The sequence below is a fragment of the Rhea pennata genome, chromosome 2, assembly GCF_028389875.1.
Source record: "Rhea pennata isolate bPtePen1 chromosome 2, bPtePen1.pri, whole genome shotgun sequence".
Taxonomy (NCBI): domain Eukaryota; kingdom Metazoa; phylum Chordata; class Aves; order Rheiformes; family Rheidae; genus Rhea; species Rhea pennata.
The window spans coordinates 49,493,061-49,511,763 of NC_084664.1; the positions used below are offsets into that span (position 1 = coordinate 49,493,061).

The following is an 18,703-nucleotide window of genomic DNA, read 5'->3' on the forward strand; positions in this document are numbered from 1 at the left end:
AGAAGCCAGTCTCCTTGCTCAGCAGCCCTGCTTCATTTCTCTTGGTCATGCTTGCAGTAGAGGACTGTTACTATAAAACAAATGCTACCGAATAAAAGCCACCCTGCAATGCTTTCTGCAATGTTTTCCCATGTCTAATAACTTGCTATAATTCCAGCTGGTAAGCCATGAAAAAGAGAGTTTATTATACTTCATGTAGTATGAAAAACTCCAGTTAAAAAAGTACAAACTAAAGTTATTTTATTTGCTTTGGGTTGTTTACTTGCTCATCATCAGTCAGAACTGGTCTCTCCAAAATTAAGCTTATAGTGGCAACTCTCAATAAGGTAACAGCCTTAGGTGTGGCAAAACATAGTTGCTGCTTTGAAAGATAAACTTCACCAAGAAAGAGAGAAGCACCAGACTTACCTGCTCTTAGCTCTTCTAGGGAACATACATAGAGAGAAAAGCGATGTTACTGCTTTATACTGGCAGTAGCTAGTTCTGGAGGGCTCTTAGATTATCGAGAGCTTTTATTGTGGATAAATGACAAAGAAAAGGTAGAATTAGCTCACCTGCTCTCAAAGAGGAGATAGATGGCAGGCAGACTGTCAGCTGAGAACAACACTGCTTCACCAAAGCAGCTTGAAGCTGTGCAGTGCTAGGCAACAGAGGTACAGACATTCTTGCAAAAGAGCCCATGGTATTAGGTTAAAAACTTGCGCTAGCACGCTTCTGTGACACATACGTACCCAAATACTTAGCTTTTGTGTGCTCACAGGGTTGATTCTGGTTGTGTGAGATGAAGTAAATTGTGGTTAAAAGTATTATCTAGAGCTAGCCAGAGGCATGAATGAGATGACCCTTTACAACGAACAGCTATGGCAGTCACCTGATGTAAAAATTATATATGTATATCCTGACAGCTTAAAATGATGAAACATTTTGCTCATCTTGTGAAATAACTATACTGTTACTCAATTTACGCTTTTCAAACTCTGAATGTCAAATAAATATTTGAAATACATAATGTCAACAGGTACAATAGTAAGGATTCACTCTGACCAAAAAAAAGGGGGGGGGGGGCCTTTCCTTCTTAATCATGCATACACTCATCCACAGCTAAAAAACTCAGCTTGCTGGCTAAATTAATTAATTAAGTCTGACCAGCTCATTTGAAGATGTTCGTACAGGCCAAAAGTGCTGAGCAGCTATACAACTTGTGCATTTCATCAGCCTGGTCAAAAATGGTTCACTCAGTCGGCTTGAGCTTTTCATATCCCACTGTTTTCAGAATTTCAAATGCCAAGGAAGCAACAGCAACATCAGCATGGGATCTGGGAATGAAAAAAAAAAAACCAACAGTAGTGCATATTAGGTCTTTTCAAGGGAAAATTTTTTGTTTAAATCCCACATCATTGGTCATTATTATTATATGCTAGAAAATTCTTACTAGCCATTCAGTAACTTCACTAAATCCCACTTTTCTGTTAAGCAGCAATATGCAGCTAGCAATTTTGTCCTGTAGCGACTGTGTAAAAAAAGGCGATCCTTTCAGTAAGATCCTTTCCACAGTAACTGCTGCCTTCCTCAATCACCTTTGTAAAATAGAAAATATAATTTATTAATTATGCCCTTGCCCCCCTCCCCCGCACATACACGTTCAGCCTGATTGATAGACGAATGTCTCTGGTTTGGTTTTCACCTGTACAGCGCAGTGCAGTGCTGCTCAGCATGTGGAGGCAGCACCACATGGGGTTTTGCCCACCTTGTGCAAGGTGGATTGAATGCCCTACCACACACAGCACTGCATGTTTTAGATTGAACAGGGTGAGCCTCCCCCTTTGCTTCCTTGCCTATTTATTGCACACATTTTGCCTAGTTCTTTTCTGCCAGAAAACCACTTGCCTTTTTTTTTTTTTTTTTTTTTTTTTTCAAGCATGGGAACAGGGATCTAACACAACATTGCCAGTCCACAGAAACAAGATGGTATTTATAGGCTGGCATGCGTTGTCTTTAACTCATGCAAGTACACTAACGGACCAGTTTGCAACCGCTTCTGCTTCTGCTAATGACAAATACCTAGTGACACTCCGTATTTTGAGGAGCACAGAGCAAATCATGAAAGCCAAATGATCAGCCCATACCCTCTAAGCAAATTCCGTAATAAAGCAGCAGTTCAAATTAGAAGCTGTAGTTATCTAAAACAAATTCATCTTGGCAACGTTCTTCACTGAAAAATAGATGGTGAAGTTGCCACATGTTTAAGTTCAGATTTGATTTGCCATAGCTCGAAAGCAGAATGGGTTATATATCACTCTAAAAACAGTCTGTTCTGACTTGCTGAGAACATATAGCAGAGGAAGAGTTTGACAATACATGGCTGCCACATGGCAGCAGGGAAAACCTAAAGCAGTTTGCTGTCTAAGCAATGTCCCGCCGACAGCATGTACGCTGCTTTGCTGGTACATTCCTTCTGCCACACAGAAAGACCAGAAGATTTGAAACCTGTCTGTAAAAAAATGGGCAAAGCAAAAACATTCCTCAGTCACTTTAACCCAGTGATTATATGTGGGTGGAAGGTCCTGGAAGTTTAGATGACTCAGAGGATGGCTTCAATCCGGGATCTTAGTTGTAGCCTTCTCTAAAGTGTTTCTGATTCTGCATGCAATTCAGAAAAAGCTTCTCAATGGGGCTCACAGCACAGCTGAGACAAGGGGCCAAGGTTTTTAGGAAGGAATATGCTAAAAAAGACAGCACACAAAAGAAGGGAAATTGGAGGATGTCAGAACGTCCATAACCTCCATAAACAAAAGAGCCCAATTCAACTAAAACTGATCAGTTTGCTGATCCCAGGCTTTCCTGTTGCCAGGTCATCCACAACTGAATCCATTACAGCCCAAAGAGCCTGGCAGCCTTGCGGTTTCCTCAGCAGGCGAACAGGGACATGCGTTCCTGGAGATGGAGAATCTCTGAGCTCTTTGGGGTTTCTGTGTTGCTGCTGTCGGGCTGGAGCTCAGCACAGCAGAGGAACTTGGCTTACCATAATGTACCAAAACACTCACTACTGGCTTCAGCTAGAATTTGGTGTACTGAGCATATTGTGTCAAAATCAGAGAAACTGCTGTTTATTTGGGGCTTTCTGTAGTATTTGGGGTTTTCTTTGAGTACAGAATGTATAGATAACAGATAAGTAGAGGAAGGGAGGAAGGAGAATTTAAAGACAACTACAGGATAAGCTTTCTAGTGCATCTGAGACTGAAATGCCATGAAAGAGAGTGAAAACAAGTTCTGAAAGGGGAAAAATTCTTCTTTTCCCACTGTCATTTTCAGTGGTGGGGCTAATCTTGCCCTCGGAAGAGCCGCTATTTTGTTTTAGATAGATAATTTAAGGGGTCATACAAAAAAAGCTTGAGTCAACTGCTGTGTGATGTGGGTGGGATGCAGATGGTTCATGCCACGTTCTGGTAGTCTTCAGTGAGCATCTCCTCACACTCACCACATCCTGACCATTTCCTCCTCTCATCTGCCCATATCCCCTTCCCTTCTAACACAGCGTGCACCCTGCCGTAATGCTGAGCAGCCAATTTTCTCAAACAACTGGCCCATGTAACTCCTGCACCAGGAGCACAAAGAGCATTGAAAAGATTATTGAAGTGGTTCAACTTTTACACTACAATTTATCTGTGCATTTTATTTCAACCAGGCCAAAATGCAGCCTCTGTCCTTTTTTGAAGGACAGAGAACAATTATAATTTGTTCATATGTCCAAGGGGGACGTACGATGAACAGGGATGAGGAAAACTTCAAGGGGGATGAACTGAGGTTTGGCCAAGGTGCTGGGAGCAGCACCTCTGTTCTTGTTGGGAATGCCATGGCATTCCCCAAAGTCTTGTGCCCTCCTGGAAAAACAGCAGGTTCTTCAATGAAAGCAATTCACCTCTTTGGCTGTGCATTTGAAAATAGTCAGCTTTCAAGTGCACAAAGCACAATTACTTTAAAACAAAGCACTAACAGGGCATTTTGCAGCTGGCCCACTACACCAAGAAACACTGACCAGAATGTGCTTACAAGAAGGCAAACTGTTTGGAATTAAAAAGAAAGAAAGAAAGAAAAAAAAAAAAAAAAAAAACTAGCCACAGGTGGACACGTGCTTAGCCGGGCTGGGCAGCACGTGCTGGCGAGCCACAGCCGGGGATCAAAGCGCACCACGGCAGCGGCAATGGGAAAGCGGAAAAGCTCTGAAGGAGTCTGGGGGAAAGCAGCGCGCAGGAGGGCCAGAGGCAGCGACACGAGAAGCTTGTACCTCACCGGGGGTGGTTACCGGCGAGGCTGTGTCAGAGGGGCCCGCGCAGCCCTGGAAACTCCTGCGAGCCTGAGGGCGCTCACCTGGCAGCTTGGGCCAGTCCCTCCAGGGCCTGGATCAGAGCATCGCCACCGCTCTTCAGGCTCTCCCGGTGCTTCGCGTTTGAAGTTACCTGGAACAAAAAGAAAGAAAGTTATCAAAGGCTTTGCAAGAAATTCCGGTGTCATTTTTTTTGGTGGGATAGAGGAGAGGGAAACAAGTTACAGCACTTGTTACAATCGTAAATGGAACGTGACAGTAACGAGACCCCAGGGAAAGCCCCTGTTACTGAGCAGGGCTGAATTTTAGGCAGACTCTGTCTAAAACGGCTTGGTTTTGTTAACAAGATCTCTCTGGTTCTGGGTCCCTGTACATGTGAAAATTTTGCACATCACAGCCTGCCAATCCTGACTTCATATTTAGTACCAGTGCAAATACAAGACCCTACTTATTCTGAATTTCAAGGAGATCTCTGGGAGGCAGTCGCTTTCATCTCGTCCCTTGAGAGAAAAACCAACTAAGCCTCCACCAGCCTCTACGTGGGCTTCACCTCGGAAGACTCGGGTTAAAAATCGCTGCAACGCTAGCGATCGCACGTTCGAGTCCCCTCCTCAGCCATCAGGAGCATCGCCTGCTCAGAAGGCCCCTCTGCAGACAGGGCTACGCCGGGCTGCGGCTTCGCGCCCTTCTGTGCCCACCACGGTTGGTCAGAGCCGACCCTGCCGCCCGTGTTTAATCATCTCGCTGGTCTGTAATGACTGCTTTGCTTAAAGCAGCGGGACCGTAGGGCCGCAGGCGCCCGCGCCAAAGGGAACGTCGCACAAAATTGCCTGGCGGCGCGGCGCAGACGCTGGCTGCTTGACGGGTTACTGAAGCAGCTCCCAAATCTCGACAAATCGCTGAAAAACGCGTCTGTTCCTGCTTGCAAAGGTAAGTACATCTTGGGCCAAAGGGAAAGGGAAACGAGAAGACCAGGGCGGCTGATAACACTGACACCTGAGGAGTTAATGTTTGGGACGACGACCCTTAGTCCCCAAATCCAGCAAGAACTTGCAAGCTTCAAACGTGCCACCACGGCAGGCTCTGCTCACCACCGACCAAGCGTGCGGGCGCTACCCCTCTAGGCCTCCCCCTTAAACCACAGGGGGCTGCACTTCGAGCTGCCACCCCACCACCGTTAACCAGCGCTGTCACTACTCCTGCGATCACAGCTTCCCTCAGCTGCGCAGCGACAGGGACCAGCAACCGGTCTGGAGTAAACTAAAATCTATCCTAAGTGCCGGAAAAAACCTGCGCCCCCACTACCCGAGCACGAACCACTCGTAAATCCTGATTACAGGTCATCAGGCCTTTTTACTCTCTCGAAGTTTATAAACGAGCCCTTTGATTTATATTTCCATAATCCGTTCTGCTTTAATTGTCATCCTGTAGATGCAGGAGACTTTTGTATCGCTGTTCTGCATTTTAGAGCTGAGACACGCTGAGCTGATCGCCGCAGTAAAGCCCTTTTCTCGCTCAGCATCTGCAACCACAAAACCTGGGGTTTTCTTCCTAAAGAGTACTCGCGCCCGTACTAAACACTTCGCGTAACTCCTGCAGCGAACGCGCCGCTGCCACGTGCTTTGCGCTTGCTGCGTTCATCCCCGTGTTTCTCCTGAGGGAGGACAGGGTCGGGGGGGAAGCAGGGATCACGCCGTTACAAAACGGCTCACGCTCCGTAAAACTGCGAGGTCAAACGAAGGCGACACAGATAACCCTAATTCTAACATATCCCAGCTCTCAGGTGCTGGAATTTGTAAAACCTTCATTTTCTTTTGACAGATTGGCCTTTGTGCATAACACACAGAAAATTCAAAATGTGCTCCACCGAAAAATCTTGTACAAAATACATTTTTAATTCTAAAACGCTCCATTTCAATCGATAACTAGGTCCAGCTGAGTAACAGGACCTGACTGTACGGCTGCCCATGCTGCAGCGCGCCTTGTGTCAGTGTTAGGAACACAGGTCCGCGGATACAACACATTTGAATGAAAAGCATTAAAATGGTTTCATATGCACCAAATCCGTAGCGGATACAAACGGAAGGACCTGGGAGATCACCTCAGCAGCAGCCTCCCTCCTAGACCGCAGGGCCGAGGGCCGCTCCCAGGCAGCGGCGGCCTCCCGCGGCGGCCGCTCCTCTGCCGAACGAAACGCGTCGACGGATCCCTGCGCGGCTGAGGCGGGACCGCACGGACGCGGCCCGCCAGGCCTCTGGCGTCGAGGTATTTTAAATCAAGCCTAAAGCAACCCGGCGTTTACAGGACACGTTTTCCCAGGGCGCGGGGAATAAAAGCTCAGTGCTAAGAACAAGCATACAATTTTACTCACGCGCTCCCTTTATAACAAAGGTTCACCTTCTGTCTTCATTTTGTTTTATAAATGAAAATAATGATAATGAAGAATACTATCAACAATCCAACTATTTGAAACGCATGTATTTTTCACCATTTTTTTTATTTTTTCCTTCTACCCAGCATCACTATGTGATTTATCCATGCCAGTTCTATCTTTAAGAATTCACTTAAACTGGTTTAATGATCTCTTGTAATAATGCTGATTTATCAGGGCTGGCTACAACACATATTCAATGACAAAATCAATAGCTATTCTTTTAATTAAAATTGTAATTGAATCTCAGTGTAGTTATGCACTCATTGCAATTTAATAAGAATTTCAAAATGATTTTTCTTTACTAAGCTGATAACCATTCAGCAGCTTTCCTCTCTTCAATTTGATTAAACAAGGATGACTTATAAAGAATATTGTAATTGATATGAAAAATACCACTATTTCCTAGAATTTAGAATAGCTGTTCAGGTATTACAGCACTGCTAAAGCTGAGTGCTGGAAAAGACACGACACGAAACACTCATTGGAAGAAGATCTCTGCTCATAAATGAAGGAGCCTTGGATTCTCGGCATAAGCAGAAGTGACTTTTGTGATTCGATTTTCAAGAAAAGGCAAAAGCTAGAATTAGTCAAACATGGAAATCTACGGGACAGTCTGTTTTCTTAAGGACTCTGGTTTCATAATACTAAACTACTTTCACCGAGCAGTTGTAACTACCGTTCTGTATTTTATGACAGAGTTAAATGTCCTAAGAAGTAAACTACTCTCTCACCATTTTGAAGGACAAGAAATTCTTCTGCTTTGTTGGGATTTCACATGAACTGTAAGCTCAACATCTGAGACATCAACTGTACTGAAATTGGGAAATAATATATTTATTGGATAAAATAAAGAGTTTTTTCAATTTGAAACAAATTTTTTGGTTGAAAAAAGACCTCAGGAGGGTATTTAGCTACACCATCAAATGTTTTCTTCTCAAATAAACAATTACTTGAGATGTTTGCCATGTTCTCCCTCAACAGATTCATTTTTACGAGCTATCACTGTGTTTGTGTACACAGATATAAGCGAATCACTTCGGAACTGTTTCTTCCCACATACTTAAATTTTTTTTCTTCCACAAGCACTGCTCAGTATTTTAACCTCACAAAGGGATGCCTTCTACTTTTTTCTCAAAATTGAATATAATTAAGCTAATTATCTTCGCAAGGACAGTTAGCTCATGTTCCCACTGGACCTAACCAACACTGACTGAGAGCAGCCACACAAGTAGGTTTCCCTAATAAAAAATGAGGCAGCAAAGAGTTAAGCATACTCCTACTGCCTGGTAGGCACAATTTCAAATAATGTCTCCATAGTAAGTGCTGTCCCCTGAGTTTAAAATGTGCCTCTCAGACTTCTTCCTGCCTCTGCCTTTGACTGGCTCAAGGGACTGCCAGGAGGACGCAGAGCCCTTTCATCCCTAAAGCTGCTTTTTCAAACTCAGTCCGGCTCAGTGGTGACTGAAAGTTGAGGGTTATTCACAGCTGCTTAGTGTGACCTTATTCTCATTTTTAAGAAAAAAAAATGTCATAAAACAGCGGTGTTAAAAAACATCACTACAGCCAACGTGACAGCCCCAGCAAAAAAGTCAATGGGTTGGTAATTTTGGAAATGTGGCACAACGGTTTGGTTGGAGCAGAAAACTTGCCAGTATTGCTGCCCATCTTGTGCCTATCCCAAGGCATTTAATGGTACTTCTCTCCCCCCAGGTTGTCAGCACAGAGCTGTTTACAGGCACTGGATGCAGGCAGAAGCACTCAGCCTTCCCGCGTTACAGCTGAGCACTATAACTAAGAATATACTACAAACAGGGACTTGCTCAGGTGAGCATCTATGTGACATAAAACTGATGGCCCCACTGATCACGTTCAAACTTACTAAATACAAGTATTTCTTTCAAAATAAATCCCTCTGCTGGCACATACGTGAGGCTGATATATCAAATGCAGCAGTAACCGTTGTTCTTTCTGCAGCGCTGCACGCTTCAGCTTACAGAGCAACGCGGGGCAGTGAAGGGCCAGAGTCAATAAAGGATGAGGAGCCTACAAAGCAGATGCTGCAAAGATCGTGTTTCAGTGTCAACCCCTAGAGAGGGATCCAGAGCGGAGCCCTAGATACCTGCGTAGTGCACGAGGAGACCTTAGTTTCAGAAGGACGTGAAAACCTGCATGTTGAACAAGAATCTAGCGAGATTCCCATCCCCCTCTGGAGCTGAAACTGCTAAAACAGCAAACAAAAACAAATAGTCCAGATGGCAGAGACCGAAACTCCAAACCTCACCCTCTCTTCTCAGTGCCTCTACTAGGCTGCAGGCTCATCGGCTCTCTTGCAGTTCCCCCACCACACACACACACTTTTTGAGGCAAAAGAACCTTGTTTTCTTTGCAGCTGTGGCACAGTTTCGATGGGACGAGGAGAGGCAGGGAGAGTTAGAGGGTTCCCATATAACTAGCAAAAAACACAAGGACTCTGCTAGGATGCAAGAGGCAGTACAGCTCTCCAGATCACTGAAGTCAAGTCTGATCTCCCATTTACCATGGAAATGCCATCAGGCCAATGTTACATTGCTCATAAGATTTTCTTAAAAAAACAAAACAACCCCCAAAATCCCAAATATCTTCAATGGCCTTTTGTGAAGCATTTAATACAACATTTGTTAGACGTGCGCTCGGCAGGTAGGTGGCATTGGCCCCATCAAAGGGCTTAGGTCTAACCAATTTACCAGTTATTTAGTGAAAAACTAAGAGTTTTTCACTAAATATGCCAGGCTATGCAACTGCAGAGAAGAAATACCCAAGGACGGTACGCGCTCAGAAACACTGCACACTCACTGGGGAGGCCACCAGTTATTCTTGCTCCCTATAACGTACAAGAACCCATTCTGAAAGGGTAAAAATATTTCTGATATTCACTCCATCACAGTGTGCTTCCTTGCAACTCTTCTGTCTATAAATGGTTTAATCGGAGAGAGACAGACACATAATGTGTATGTGGTGGTGGTGGTGGTGGGGAGACACAAATCAAGTTGGACAAGTTATATTTATGTTACTAATTGCCAACGCATTTGAACAGGCCTGTGCAAGGCTGCTGCACCATAAAAACAAGAAAGCATGAGTGATCCAGGTGTGCTTTGGCAAGCACTATACAGTCATGTATTTCAGACACACAATTACCTGCTTGTTTTCACATGTATTTGCAAGATCTGAAGGCCACAAAGTCTTTGCATCTGTGACAACAAACCTACATCAGACAGCACAGCTCTGATTTTAGAGCTCGGAAATTTTTCTTTACCCTTTATGGATAAAATTCTTGCTCCACTGAAGCCAACAACAAATTCCTTTGACTTTGATAAGGGCAAGATTTCATTCTACGTGCTTTGTTTCTTTTGAATTTGTACGTCCACGCAGGTTTATTCCAAGTTCAAAGTAATTTCCTCTGGTAACTTGGAAACGTACCAGCGCCTAGCAGTCTGCAAGCCAGGCTGCCTCAAGGACTACGCACAGCACGAGAAGGAATGGCTCCGCTCCCATGCACCGCAGAATCGCAAACCCATCTTGGCCCCTTCCTGACACTTTGACACTGTTCTCTGCCCTTCAACATATACATATAGCACACACAGGCATATCCCATGGTTTTTGTAAAGCTATAAAATTACCAGCTCTAATAGGCATTGTCTAAGTGTAACAGAAGATTTGTAAAACCCAGGTTAATTATTAAACTAGAGAATGCTCTCCGTCTTGTTTCATTTTTTGATTTTGTTTTTATTGTTAACAGTGCTCTCAGCTCATTTTGAGGATCTACAAAATGTCTTTATAACCCAGAAAAATATCCATCATTGCAGTTTCTATTCTAACTATTGAGTTTAAAATGTCCAACTTGACAGAACTGGATAGGACGATCTCTTTTTATCCATGAGAACCAGCTGTCTACAAGAACCTTATTAGTGGAAGTAAGCTGCAGTCCTATCTAGCAAAAGGTGTCTCAAGGCTGCTGTAGGAGACTTCCATATAGGGTTGCAGGGCTGACAAGTCACACACGCCCATAAGGAAACACAACATCAATATGACTTTAAAAGTAAACACTTGCCACCCTGCTGCTGGTAATCTCCTCTCCAAACGCAAATTCATCTGCCACCAGAGTGCCGCTGACTCCCCGAGGTACCACTTCAGACTAGTTTCACTCTGTCCCAACGATAATCCCAGCCTGCCTTTTTCACCTGTCCTCAAGCATCGGCTTTAGCGAGACGGGGCCACATACGGAGCTTATGTACTCCTTGCAAGCCCCCTCTGGTCGCCAGGCAGCTGCCTGTCCTCACCTTGCCGGACTGACGAGGCCACCACTGCCCAGGCACACATACCCCTGACGCCCTCATATGATTTCCCCCTTACAGAAGGAAAAAGGAAATCCACTGGAATTACTTTTTATTACCACATCAGGTGCAATTTAGGCTCAGATCATACATTTATGTTCCTTTAGAAGCTGCGATAGAGGCTGCTCTTATCCATGACAGAGGCTTCTAGTTGCCTTAGATAAAAAAAGACTAAGAGCATTTATGAAAATGTATTGTAAAACAAACAAACAAACAAACAAACAAAAATTCTCTGCATAACTAGATTTTCCCTGAAGTTCATCACTCTCTGGATCTGAGAAGGTTTTCAGATTTAAACATCTTTCACAGTCTCTTTTCTTTTTCAGTCTTTCTCCTAAAATAGCTTCTGACATGTAATCCCCAAACTCTCTTAAATGTTGACCCCTTTTACCAGTGCTGGCATCTTTTATGATCCTAATAACTCAACTCTTGAAAAAGATCCCTGAATTCTGTCATCTGTCAGACTTTACATTTCCCCAGAGAGACACAAGATAGTCTGACTCCAAAACTCTTCTTTGGAGTTACATCCAACTTTCACCATGCTCCATGGACTGGGGATGACCTTCGTTTCATGTACACAGTACCTAGTATAATTCAACCTGTATCTTTCCCTGGTGCTATGACAATTCAAATGATTTGAAATATTTGAAATATTTGCAAGAGTAAGAATCATTATGACAAATAACTTTTCTTCTCACTATTGGGAAAAGAATAGTGACATCCAGCACAAATTTGGTAAGTGCTGACTTTTAAATTACATTTACCTCACACGAGAAGCACACAAGCAACCAAACAATTACCAATTTCATAAATATTTATGTATGTCAGGACACAAACACTTGAGTAGCCATGCCTGTGATGCATGGTAAACCATGCAGTTAAAGTTTATTATGAAATTTGAATTTTAAAGCATAAAGCCTCCAAAAAATAACACTTCCAACTTGACATTGTCCCTTGTCTTGCTTTAAAATGCTACTCCTGAAAATAAGACTACTATGCTTTAATGAAGCCAGAGTTAGTTGAGTACATGCTGTCAAAGTTTTTCTTATACAAATCTGTCAGTGCAATTTAAGTCTGATCTAGTACACACAATTGCTAGCTTCCCTTGAGAAGAACCCTTCTATACCTCAGAAGATGTGGTGCATTTGTGACATTGATTAACTTTAACTGGAGATGAAGAAAAATTGGAAAGCTCATGCTGACGTGCTTGTAACCTGGACTTGAACACAGAACTCCAACAACTAAAATTCTGTAAAGCTGGACTTAATGTCTTAGATACACTGTCCCAGGAATAGTAGGGATATGATGAGACATACTGAGAATTAAAGCAGATTATGAAAAATGCATACTTAAAGACTAAAAGGAGCAACAAAATCTTTTTAGAAAATCACTGTAGGTGATGGTTGTAAACAAAATACTAAAGCATTAAACATTAATTCATTTGTAGCCTCTGCAGGCTACATGCAAACTCCCCAGTTTCTAGAGACACATAAAATTTGGATATAGAACCCTCAAGGTTTTCTTTAAGTGCCAAACAGGGACGGAGCCCTTCACATACTGAAAAGAAAAGAAAACTTAAGCCTGAAGATTTTTTATTAGGAGAGAAAAACATCTTTATATTTGTGCTTTATGTAAAAAGCAACTAGATGTAAATGACTGAACAGGGATATAAGTCTCTAAAACATCAATTCTGGGGAAAATTACACTTTATGTAATGGTTCAATTTCCATAAAATTGTAAAAACTGTCATAAAAACAAATGGTCTCCCCAAATCTACGCTTGCTTACTGTCTTGTGACAGATGGCTGCAAGTGCCTGGCTGAGAGCAAACAGCTAGCCAGTGGGTCCTCGCTGACGTCTGAAGAACCATTTTGGTCTATTCATTTTTTTTTTCTTTTTCTTTTCTTAAGGAGCCCAGTTGCATTTAGGTATCTTTACAGCAGCTAGTAAGCCATGCATGTGCAATTACAGAGAGGAGGTCAAAAGGAAGTAATAGTGACAAGTCCAACAAATGACCCAGCTAGGCAATCTCAACAGTATTGCACTATGTAAAATTACAGTGCACTGAAACACCAAATGAGCACAGCGACCCTTCTGTGCCCACAGAAAACAATGAATTAGAATTCCGTAACAAAAACAGCAGTGATAGTCACTGGGAATTACACTGGCCTTGAATTATGAATTAAATAAACAGGTAGCAGGTTTCAGACCTGCCAGTTTCACTGTGCAGCCAGAAGCAAAACACCTCTCTGTATGAAGAGAAAGCGTATTTCTCACTGCTGACCATGTCAGTACTGTTTTTTTTGGTCAGCTTCCATATCTACTTGTAATCGTAGTGGGCTCCCAGCACCCAAATACCAACACAGTGCCAGTCCCTAGAGGGGTCTCAGAAAGTGAACACGTTCCTCACAAGGGGGTAAGACAGTTCCCCGCAGAACTCCTGGGTCTATAGTAGTAGAGCCATATGGAATAAAGACTATTCATTCTTGCTGCTTTCTGAAACTAAGAGCAAGTCCCATACTTGACTTTCTTCCCCTCACTGTAATTAAAGACCAGCCATTACAGACTGACTCAATACTTTAATGTCAGAGTAATTGTGAAAACAAGCATCAACAAAAGTGTCAGCCTGAATCTGTGCTAAGTGCAGACATATGTATCCTTCCAGACTTACACTACTTATTCCAAACAGAGAGAATATCTCATAAGATTTAATTTAGACTGAATAGTGCAATAGGCTAGCTATAAGCAAGCTCTTTCACAGCTACTTCAGAGATCAGTCCTACTGATTCCATCTCACGCTGCAGATGACCATAATTCATCAGCACATTCATGTTTTGGTTTTTGTCAGTATTTTCCTTTTCATTTTGTTATGCTTGGACTCCTTTTGGATGCTTTGTCCCATTTATGAGACCTGCCATTACCATGATATCATGCAGTTAGTGATTTGATGATTTTATATCCATTTTCCCTTTCTCCCTTCAACTCGCATATGCATACACACACTTGCCTGATTCTACCACAGTTTCATTAGTAACTGATGGGAAAATTCCTAAGCAGTTTTCCTACGCTTTTACCAAATTATTGAGTCCCAGCTCCCAGCAGCCTCAGTATGAGAGAAAATCTTGCAGTTGTCCCCAAGATAATACTATTTATCATTCTTTATAGTCATACTGCAAAATACAGATGAATGTAAACACTGCAGAGTTTCTTTGCTGCAACTATAAAAACAAAAGTTCTCTAAGACTAGGTTAAACAGTTTACAGCAGAAACTTGCAAAGAGAAGATAAAATACAAATCCCCTTTTTCTCTCAGTACAGAACTGTACAGTCATCTTTATCAGTTGCTGTTTCTGACACATATGAGAAGGGAGCAATAAGGATCAAGCTCTTCAGCCTGGCAATCTTCTATCAAAAGTAAAAGATACAAAAACTGCGAGTCCAACATGATGTCACTAACTAGTGACCTGAATGGCTATACACTGTATTACTGTAAATAAAAGAAGGCAGGGAAGACCAAGGCTCATTTTATTTAAGGACAAACTCAAGTAGCTGGTAACTCATCCCTGACAGTATAAAAAGAAGGGCAACACAGGAGAATTCTGCATACTTTATAGCAGATGCAACAAGGGAAAGTTTTGTCTGTATAGCTAGTGGGCATGGAAAGAACAATTTTTTCCTAATGCAACTGCCTCAGTGATCACTAAAGTGGGATAAGGCATGGGTGAATACATCACAGAGTCAAGAAATGAATGTACCAGCTACAAAATAACTACTTAATTTGTTCTTCCTCTCTGAAGAGAAGGTTGTGCCTGGTACTATGTTACCCCACAGATATTCTAGTTTATCTTCTCCAGTGGGTAGTTGAACAAATTTATCTAAATTACAATCATGCAATTAAGTAAACAGTCAATCACAAGTATTGATTTAAAGCAGTTTAAGAAATTATCAAACACTAGCTAGAATATGAAATCTATGTAGATGCACTCACTAAATTGCAGCGCTAAGTGGGTTAGCTAAGACCACCACTGATGGTGATTTCCACTAACCCGTTCTACTCCATCTTGTAAAAGACTTAAGCTGTTCATACAGTAATCTGTGTTCTCAGGTATGGGAGCATTAACTTCAAACTGAGGGGGCAATAGCTCCTTCAGCTCGATGATACCTTGACAGAGGTCCTTATTTTAAAAGCATAGTAAATACTAAAACTCTGAGCAAAAATTGTTGTTAACAGAGGAAAGATGCAGCATAAAACTTTTAATTCATTCTAGTTTTTATAAAACATTAAAATCAAGACTAGTTATACCATCCATTAGCTGTGTTGTCCAAAGACCTTGACAAATGGGTTCTCATGGGTTTAGCTGTCATGGTTTAAATCCATCACACTGCCCCAACTGTCTGCCCCATTTCATTGCCAGAAATTGCTGTCCCCCAAGACAGGAATATCTGTTTATACCTCATTTGCCCTGGTCCACAACTTAGTTTAAACAGCTGACAAAGGTGGGTCTGCAGCAACAAGCTGAGCTACACCATGGTTCACATTCTGTTCTGCTGTTCCTCCTGCTGAGTGGGGACAGCTGAGAGGCAGGACAGTGAAGCGGAGGTGGCAGTGGACCAAGCAGGGCAGCACAGCTTCCCAGGGCCTTAACCGTGAGCTGACAGTCTTGTCATTAAAAGGTTAAGAGATGGAAAGACAAACTGATAAAATTTCAGGGCAGAAATATATCCACAATAAGGAGAGAGCTTGTTCTTTCACAAACAAACTCTAATAAATTCCTAAAGGAGGAAAAAAATAAAAGCCTTTTGCCTATAAAAGGTAAAGAGTTTAATTTGGATAGGAGAGCATTCGCTGGAAGACAAACTGGCTCTTCTTTGTAACTTTGTAATCCAGCATAGATTGACCTTTACATCCTCATTTTGATGCTTATCTTGAACAAACAGTCTAAAAGTTAATGTCTACAGAGAAAAAATTAGAGAAGTGACTTTTCTGTAAAAGTGTGGGGTGAGTGCTAGTGAAAATTCTAATAATATGAGCCTAGCTGTTGCGGCTGAATGAGAACTGGCTGAGTAATGTGTTGTTTGTTTGGCATGAAAAGCTTGCTGAGACAAGTTAAACTTCGATCTTGAATTCTATGATTAAGTCTTTCAGAACTAAATTATCCTTTGTGACTTTCGTTATCTCAAAATATGTTATATTTGAGTATCAGCTGAGAAACAAGCTTTCTTATTTTACATGCACCAGCTTTTTGCTTTTATCTTGTGCGTGAATTTAGTATTTAAGAAATTAATACTGCTCACTAATTGTAATCATAATGAATGTAAGCATTCTGGCAAACTTTGCCCACACAGATTGGGAAGTGGCTTATAGCATTGCCACTACTGCAGTCCTGGCTTCAGGTGAATAGACAATCATATTGAACCATGTACAAAACGACTACAAACAGCGCTGCTTTTGGTTATGATCTCATCAGGATGTGAACTGGATATCTTTTACTCTCATTTTCTCATTTTCTTTTTGACTGTGAGAAAAAAAATTATAAACTACTGCTGCAACTAGGTAATACACTAAAAATGCACAGGTTCAAAAAAAAAGGAAAAAAAAAGAAAAAGCATTTTGTAACTTAATAAAGCAATTTGTTTTCTCTTACAGGCTTCAAGTTAAAGCCTCTCAGGTATTTTTGTTGTGTAGCTAATTACATCACTGTTTTGAATTTGCTGTTGCACAACTACCATGAACAAGGTGTGCCTTAAAATTAGATGTTTCAGCTCACGCTTAACCCGATTAGTCAATGATTTAAATATTAACACAGCTATGGAAATGAAACCAGACAGATTCATGGTTAAATAAAGTCATTGTATACTCTTACATTGTCTTCCTGCAAAAATGCAAGACTTAACGTTTACAGACCCAGAATGAGCATCTGGATGTTTGCCACAAGATACTGCCTTTTGGTCCTATAACCACAGTGGCTGTCAATTTTATAACTTTGTCCTTCAGGACAAAGTAACTGAGTCACAGTGCAAACTTAATCACGTCATGATACAAAGCCGATGCAATGATCTCATCACTGTTCCAGGAAAAGGAATTAACACAATTCCTATTTACTCTAGCAAATCTAGCTTTCAGCAGATACCTACAAAGGCCCTGACTACATAACAGAGAGAACAAGCAACATAAACGGCAGCCTGTTAAGCCTTAAAGTAAGTGAGATAGTGACACTGAGACTTTTAAAGAAGGCCTTGGCATTTTGCCTGATCATTTTTAAATTGCATTTTAAAGGAATTTTGGAGTTTAACCAAAGCTGTGGTCCTTTTTAGTAAGGTTGAAGTACCTAGAAATCACCTTTGACAGGTTAAAAATTATTTTGTACATTAAAGAGGAGATTCATTGCACTATTTCAACCATTCAACTCAGTCTAACTTGGCTGGAAGATTCATTTTGAAGCTCTTCAAAAAAGCTCTTCTTTTTAAATAGTATTTTGATTATTTTCCAGCATAGTATCACACATGTAGAAACAAAATCTAAAATGAGTAAAATTGACTTAAAAGAATACCTGTCTGATCAAAGCCCCTAGCTCACCTGTTTTTACTATAGAACTGAGTAGCAGGAAAAGTCTTATCTTCTTACATTTAGACTGATTGCTTATAACAACTTGAAGAATGATTGGGGTTATCATTCTAAAACAGCACCTAGGGGAACTGGGTGGATCAAGGGACTGCTAATGAAATATCGAGTCTTTCACATTTAAGTTGCTAATTTAAATTCAATCCAAGACAAAGTTCCCCCATCTGATGGACATCTGATGATCTGTAGGAAATTAGGTGATGGTCTCACCTTCTCCCTTAGAAGATGCATGCTTTACGAGTGCTGAACTGCCAGTAAAATTGGCACGCTTAGTGGTGAAACCAAGAAATGAATTGACAATGAAACATGAATTAACTTTCATCCCTCAACAGAGTAATATAAGACAAGGCTTTGGCCTGCTGGGGCAGGTTTAGATCATAGTTACTTTCTGCAGCCTACTCAGAACAAGGGTTTCAGCCCCTAAAGCCCCTAGGGCAAGTTCAAATGAAACATTTCAGTAAGGTAAAATTTATTGTTTAAGTTTCAGTGTATGCATATTGGGCTTTAATAACTTATAATCTATAGAAAGGCCAGTGGTCGATACCGAGTTACTCAGACAATTTTCTATTATGCTCTTCTGCAGGGGCCGCCATTATCCCATGCCAGAACTTAGTACTCTTTAGTCCTCCCTTTTACTTAGTAAAGGCAAATAATAATTATATTATTATATAATTATTAATAATTTCCAATCATTATTTACTCAGTGAATCTAGACCCTAGTTTCACTCACAAATTACAGTAAATATATCATCTGAATTTACTCACTAGTTACAGCTTTTTTGTTTGCGGGAATGCAGTTCGTGACTGATCGCCTGTATGACATATTCCTGTTTTTCTTCCCTGACTACTAGACAAGGTCAGACTAAAAGTCCACTTGCAAGGCCTGAAGCTCTTGGCTCCTCATATATGACATGGCAACCTATTTCGGATGGCCACTCTGCAAACCAAGCCCAGA

The 18,703-nt window shown here is 41.7% G+C and overlaps 1 protein-coding gene across 1 annotated transcript in view; it reads right to left on the bottom strand.

The window, feature by feature from the left end:
* Positions 1 to 161: 161 nt before the first annotated feature.
* Positions 162 to 18,703, bottom strand: part of ULK4 (unc-51 like kinase 4) — a 233,585-nt gene continuing 215,043 nt past the window's right edge. Inside the window, exons 35-36 of the mRNA XM_062569461.1 lie at positions 4,369 to 4,457; positions 162 to 1,316 (exon numbers count right to left, since the gene is read on the bottom strand). Coding sequence (XP_062425445.1) covers positions 1,232 to 1,316; positions 4,369 to 4,457 — 174 coding nt within the window. The 3' untranslated portion in view covers positions 162 to 1,231. The remainder of the gene's footprint in view (positions 1,317 to 4,368; positions 4,458 to 18,703) is intronic.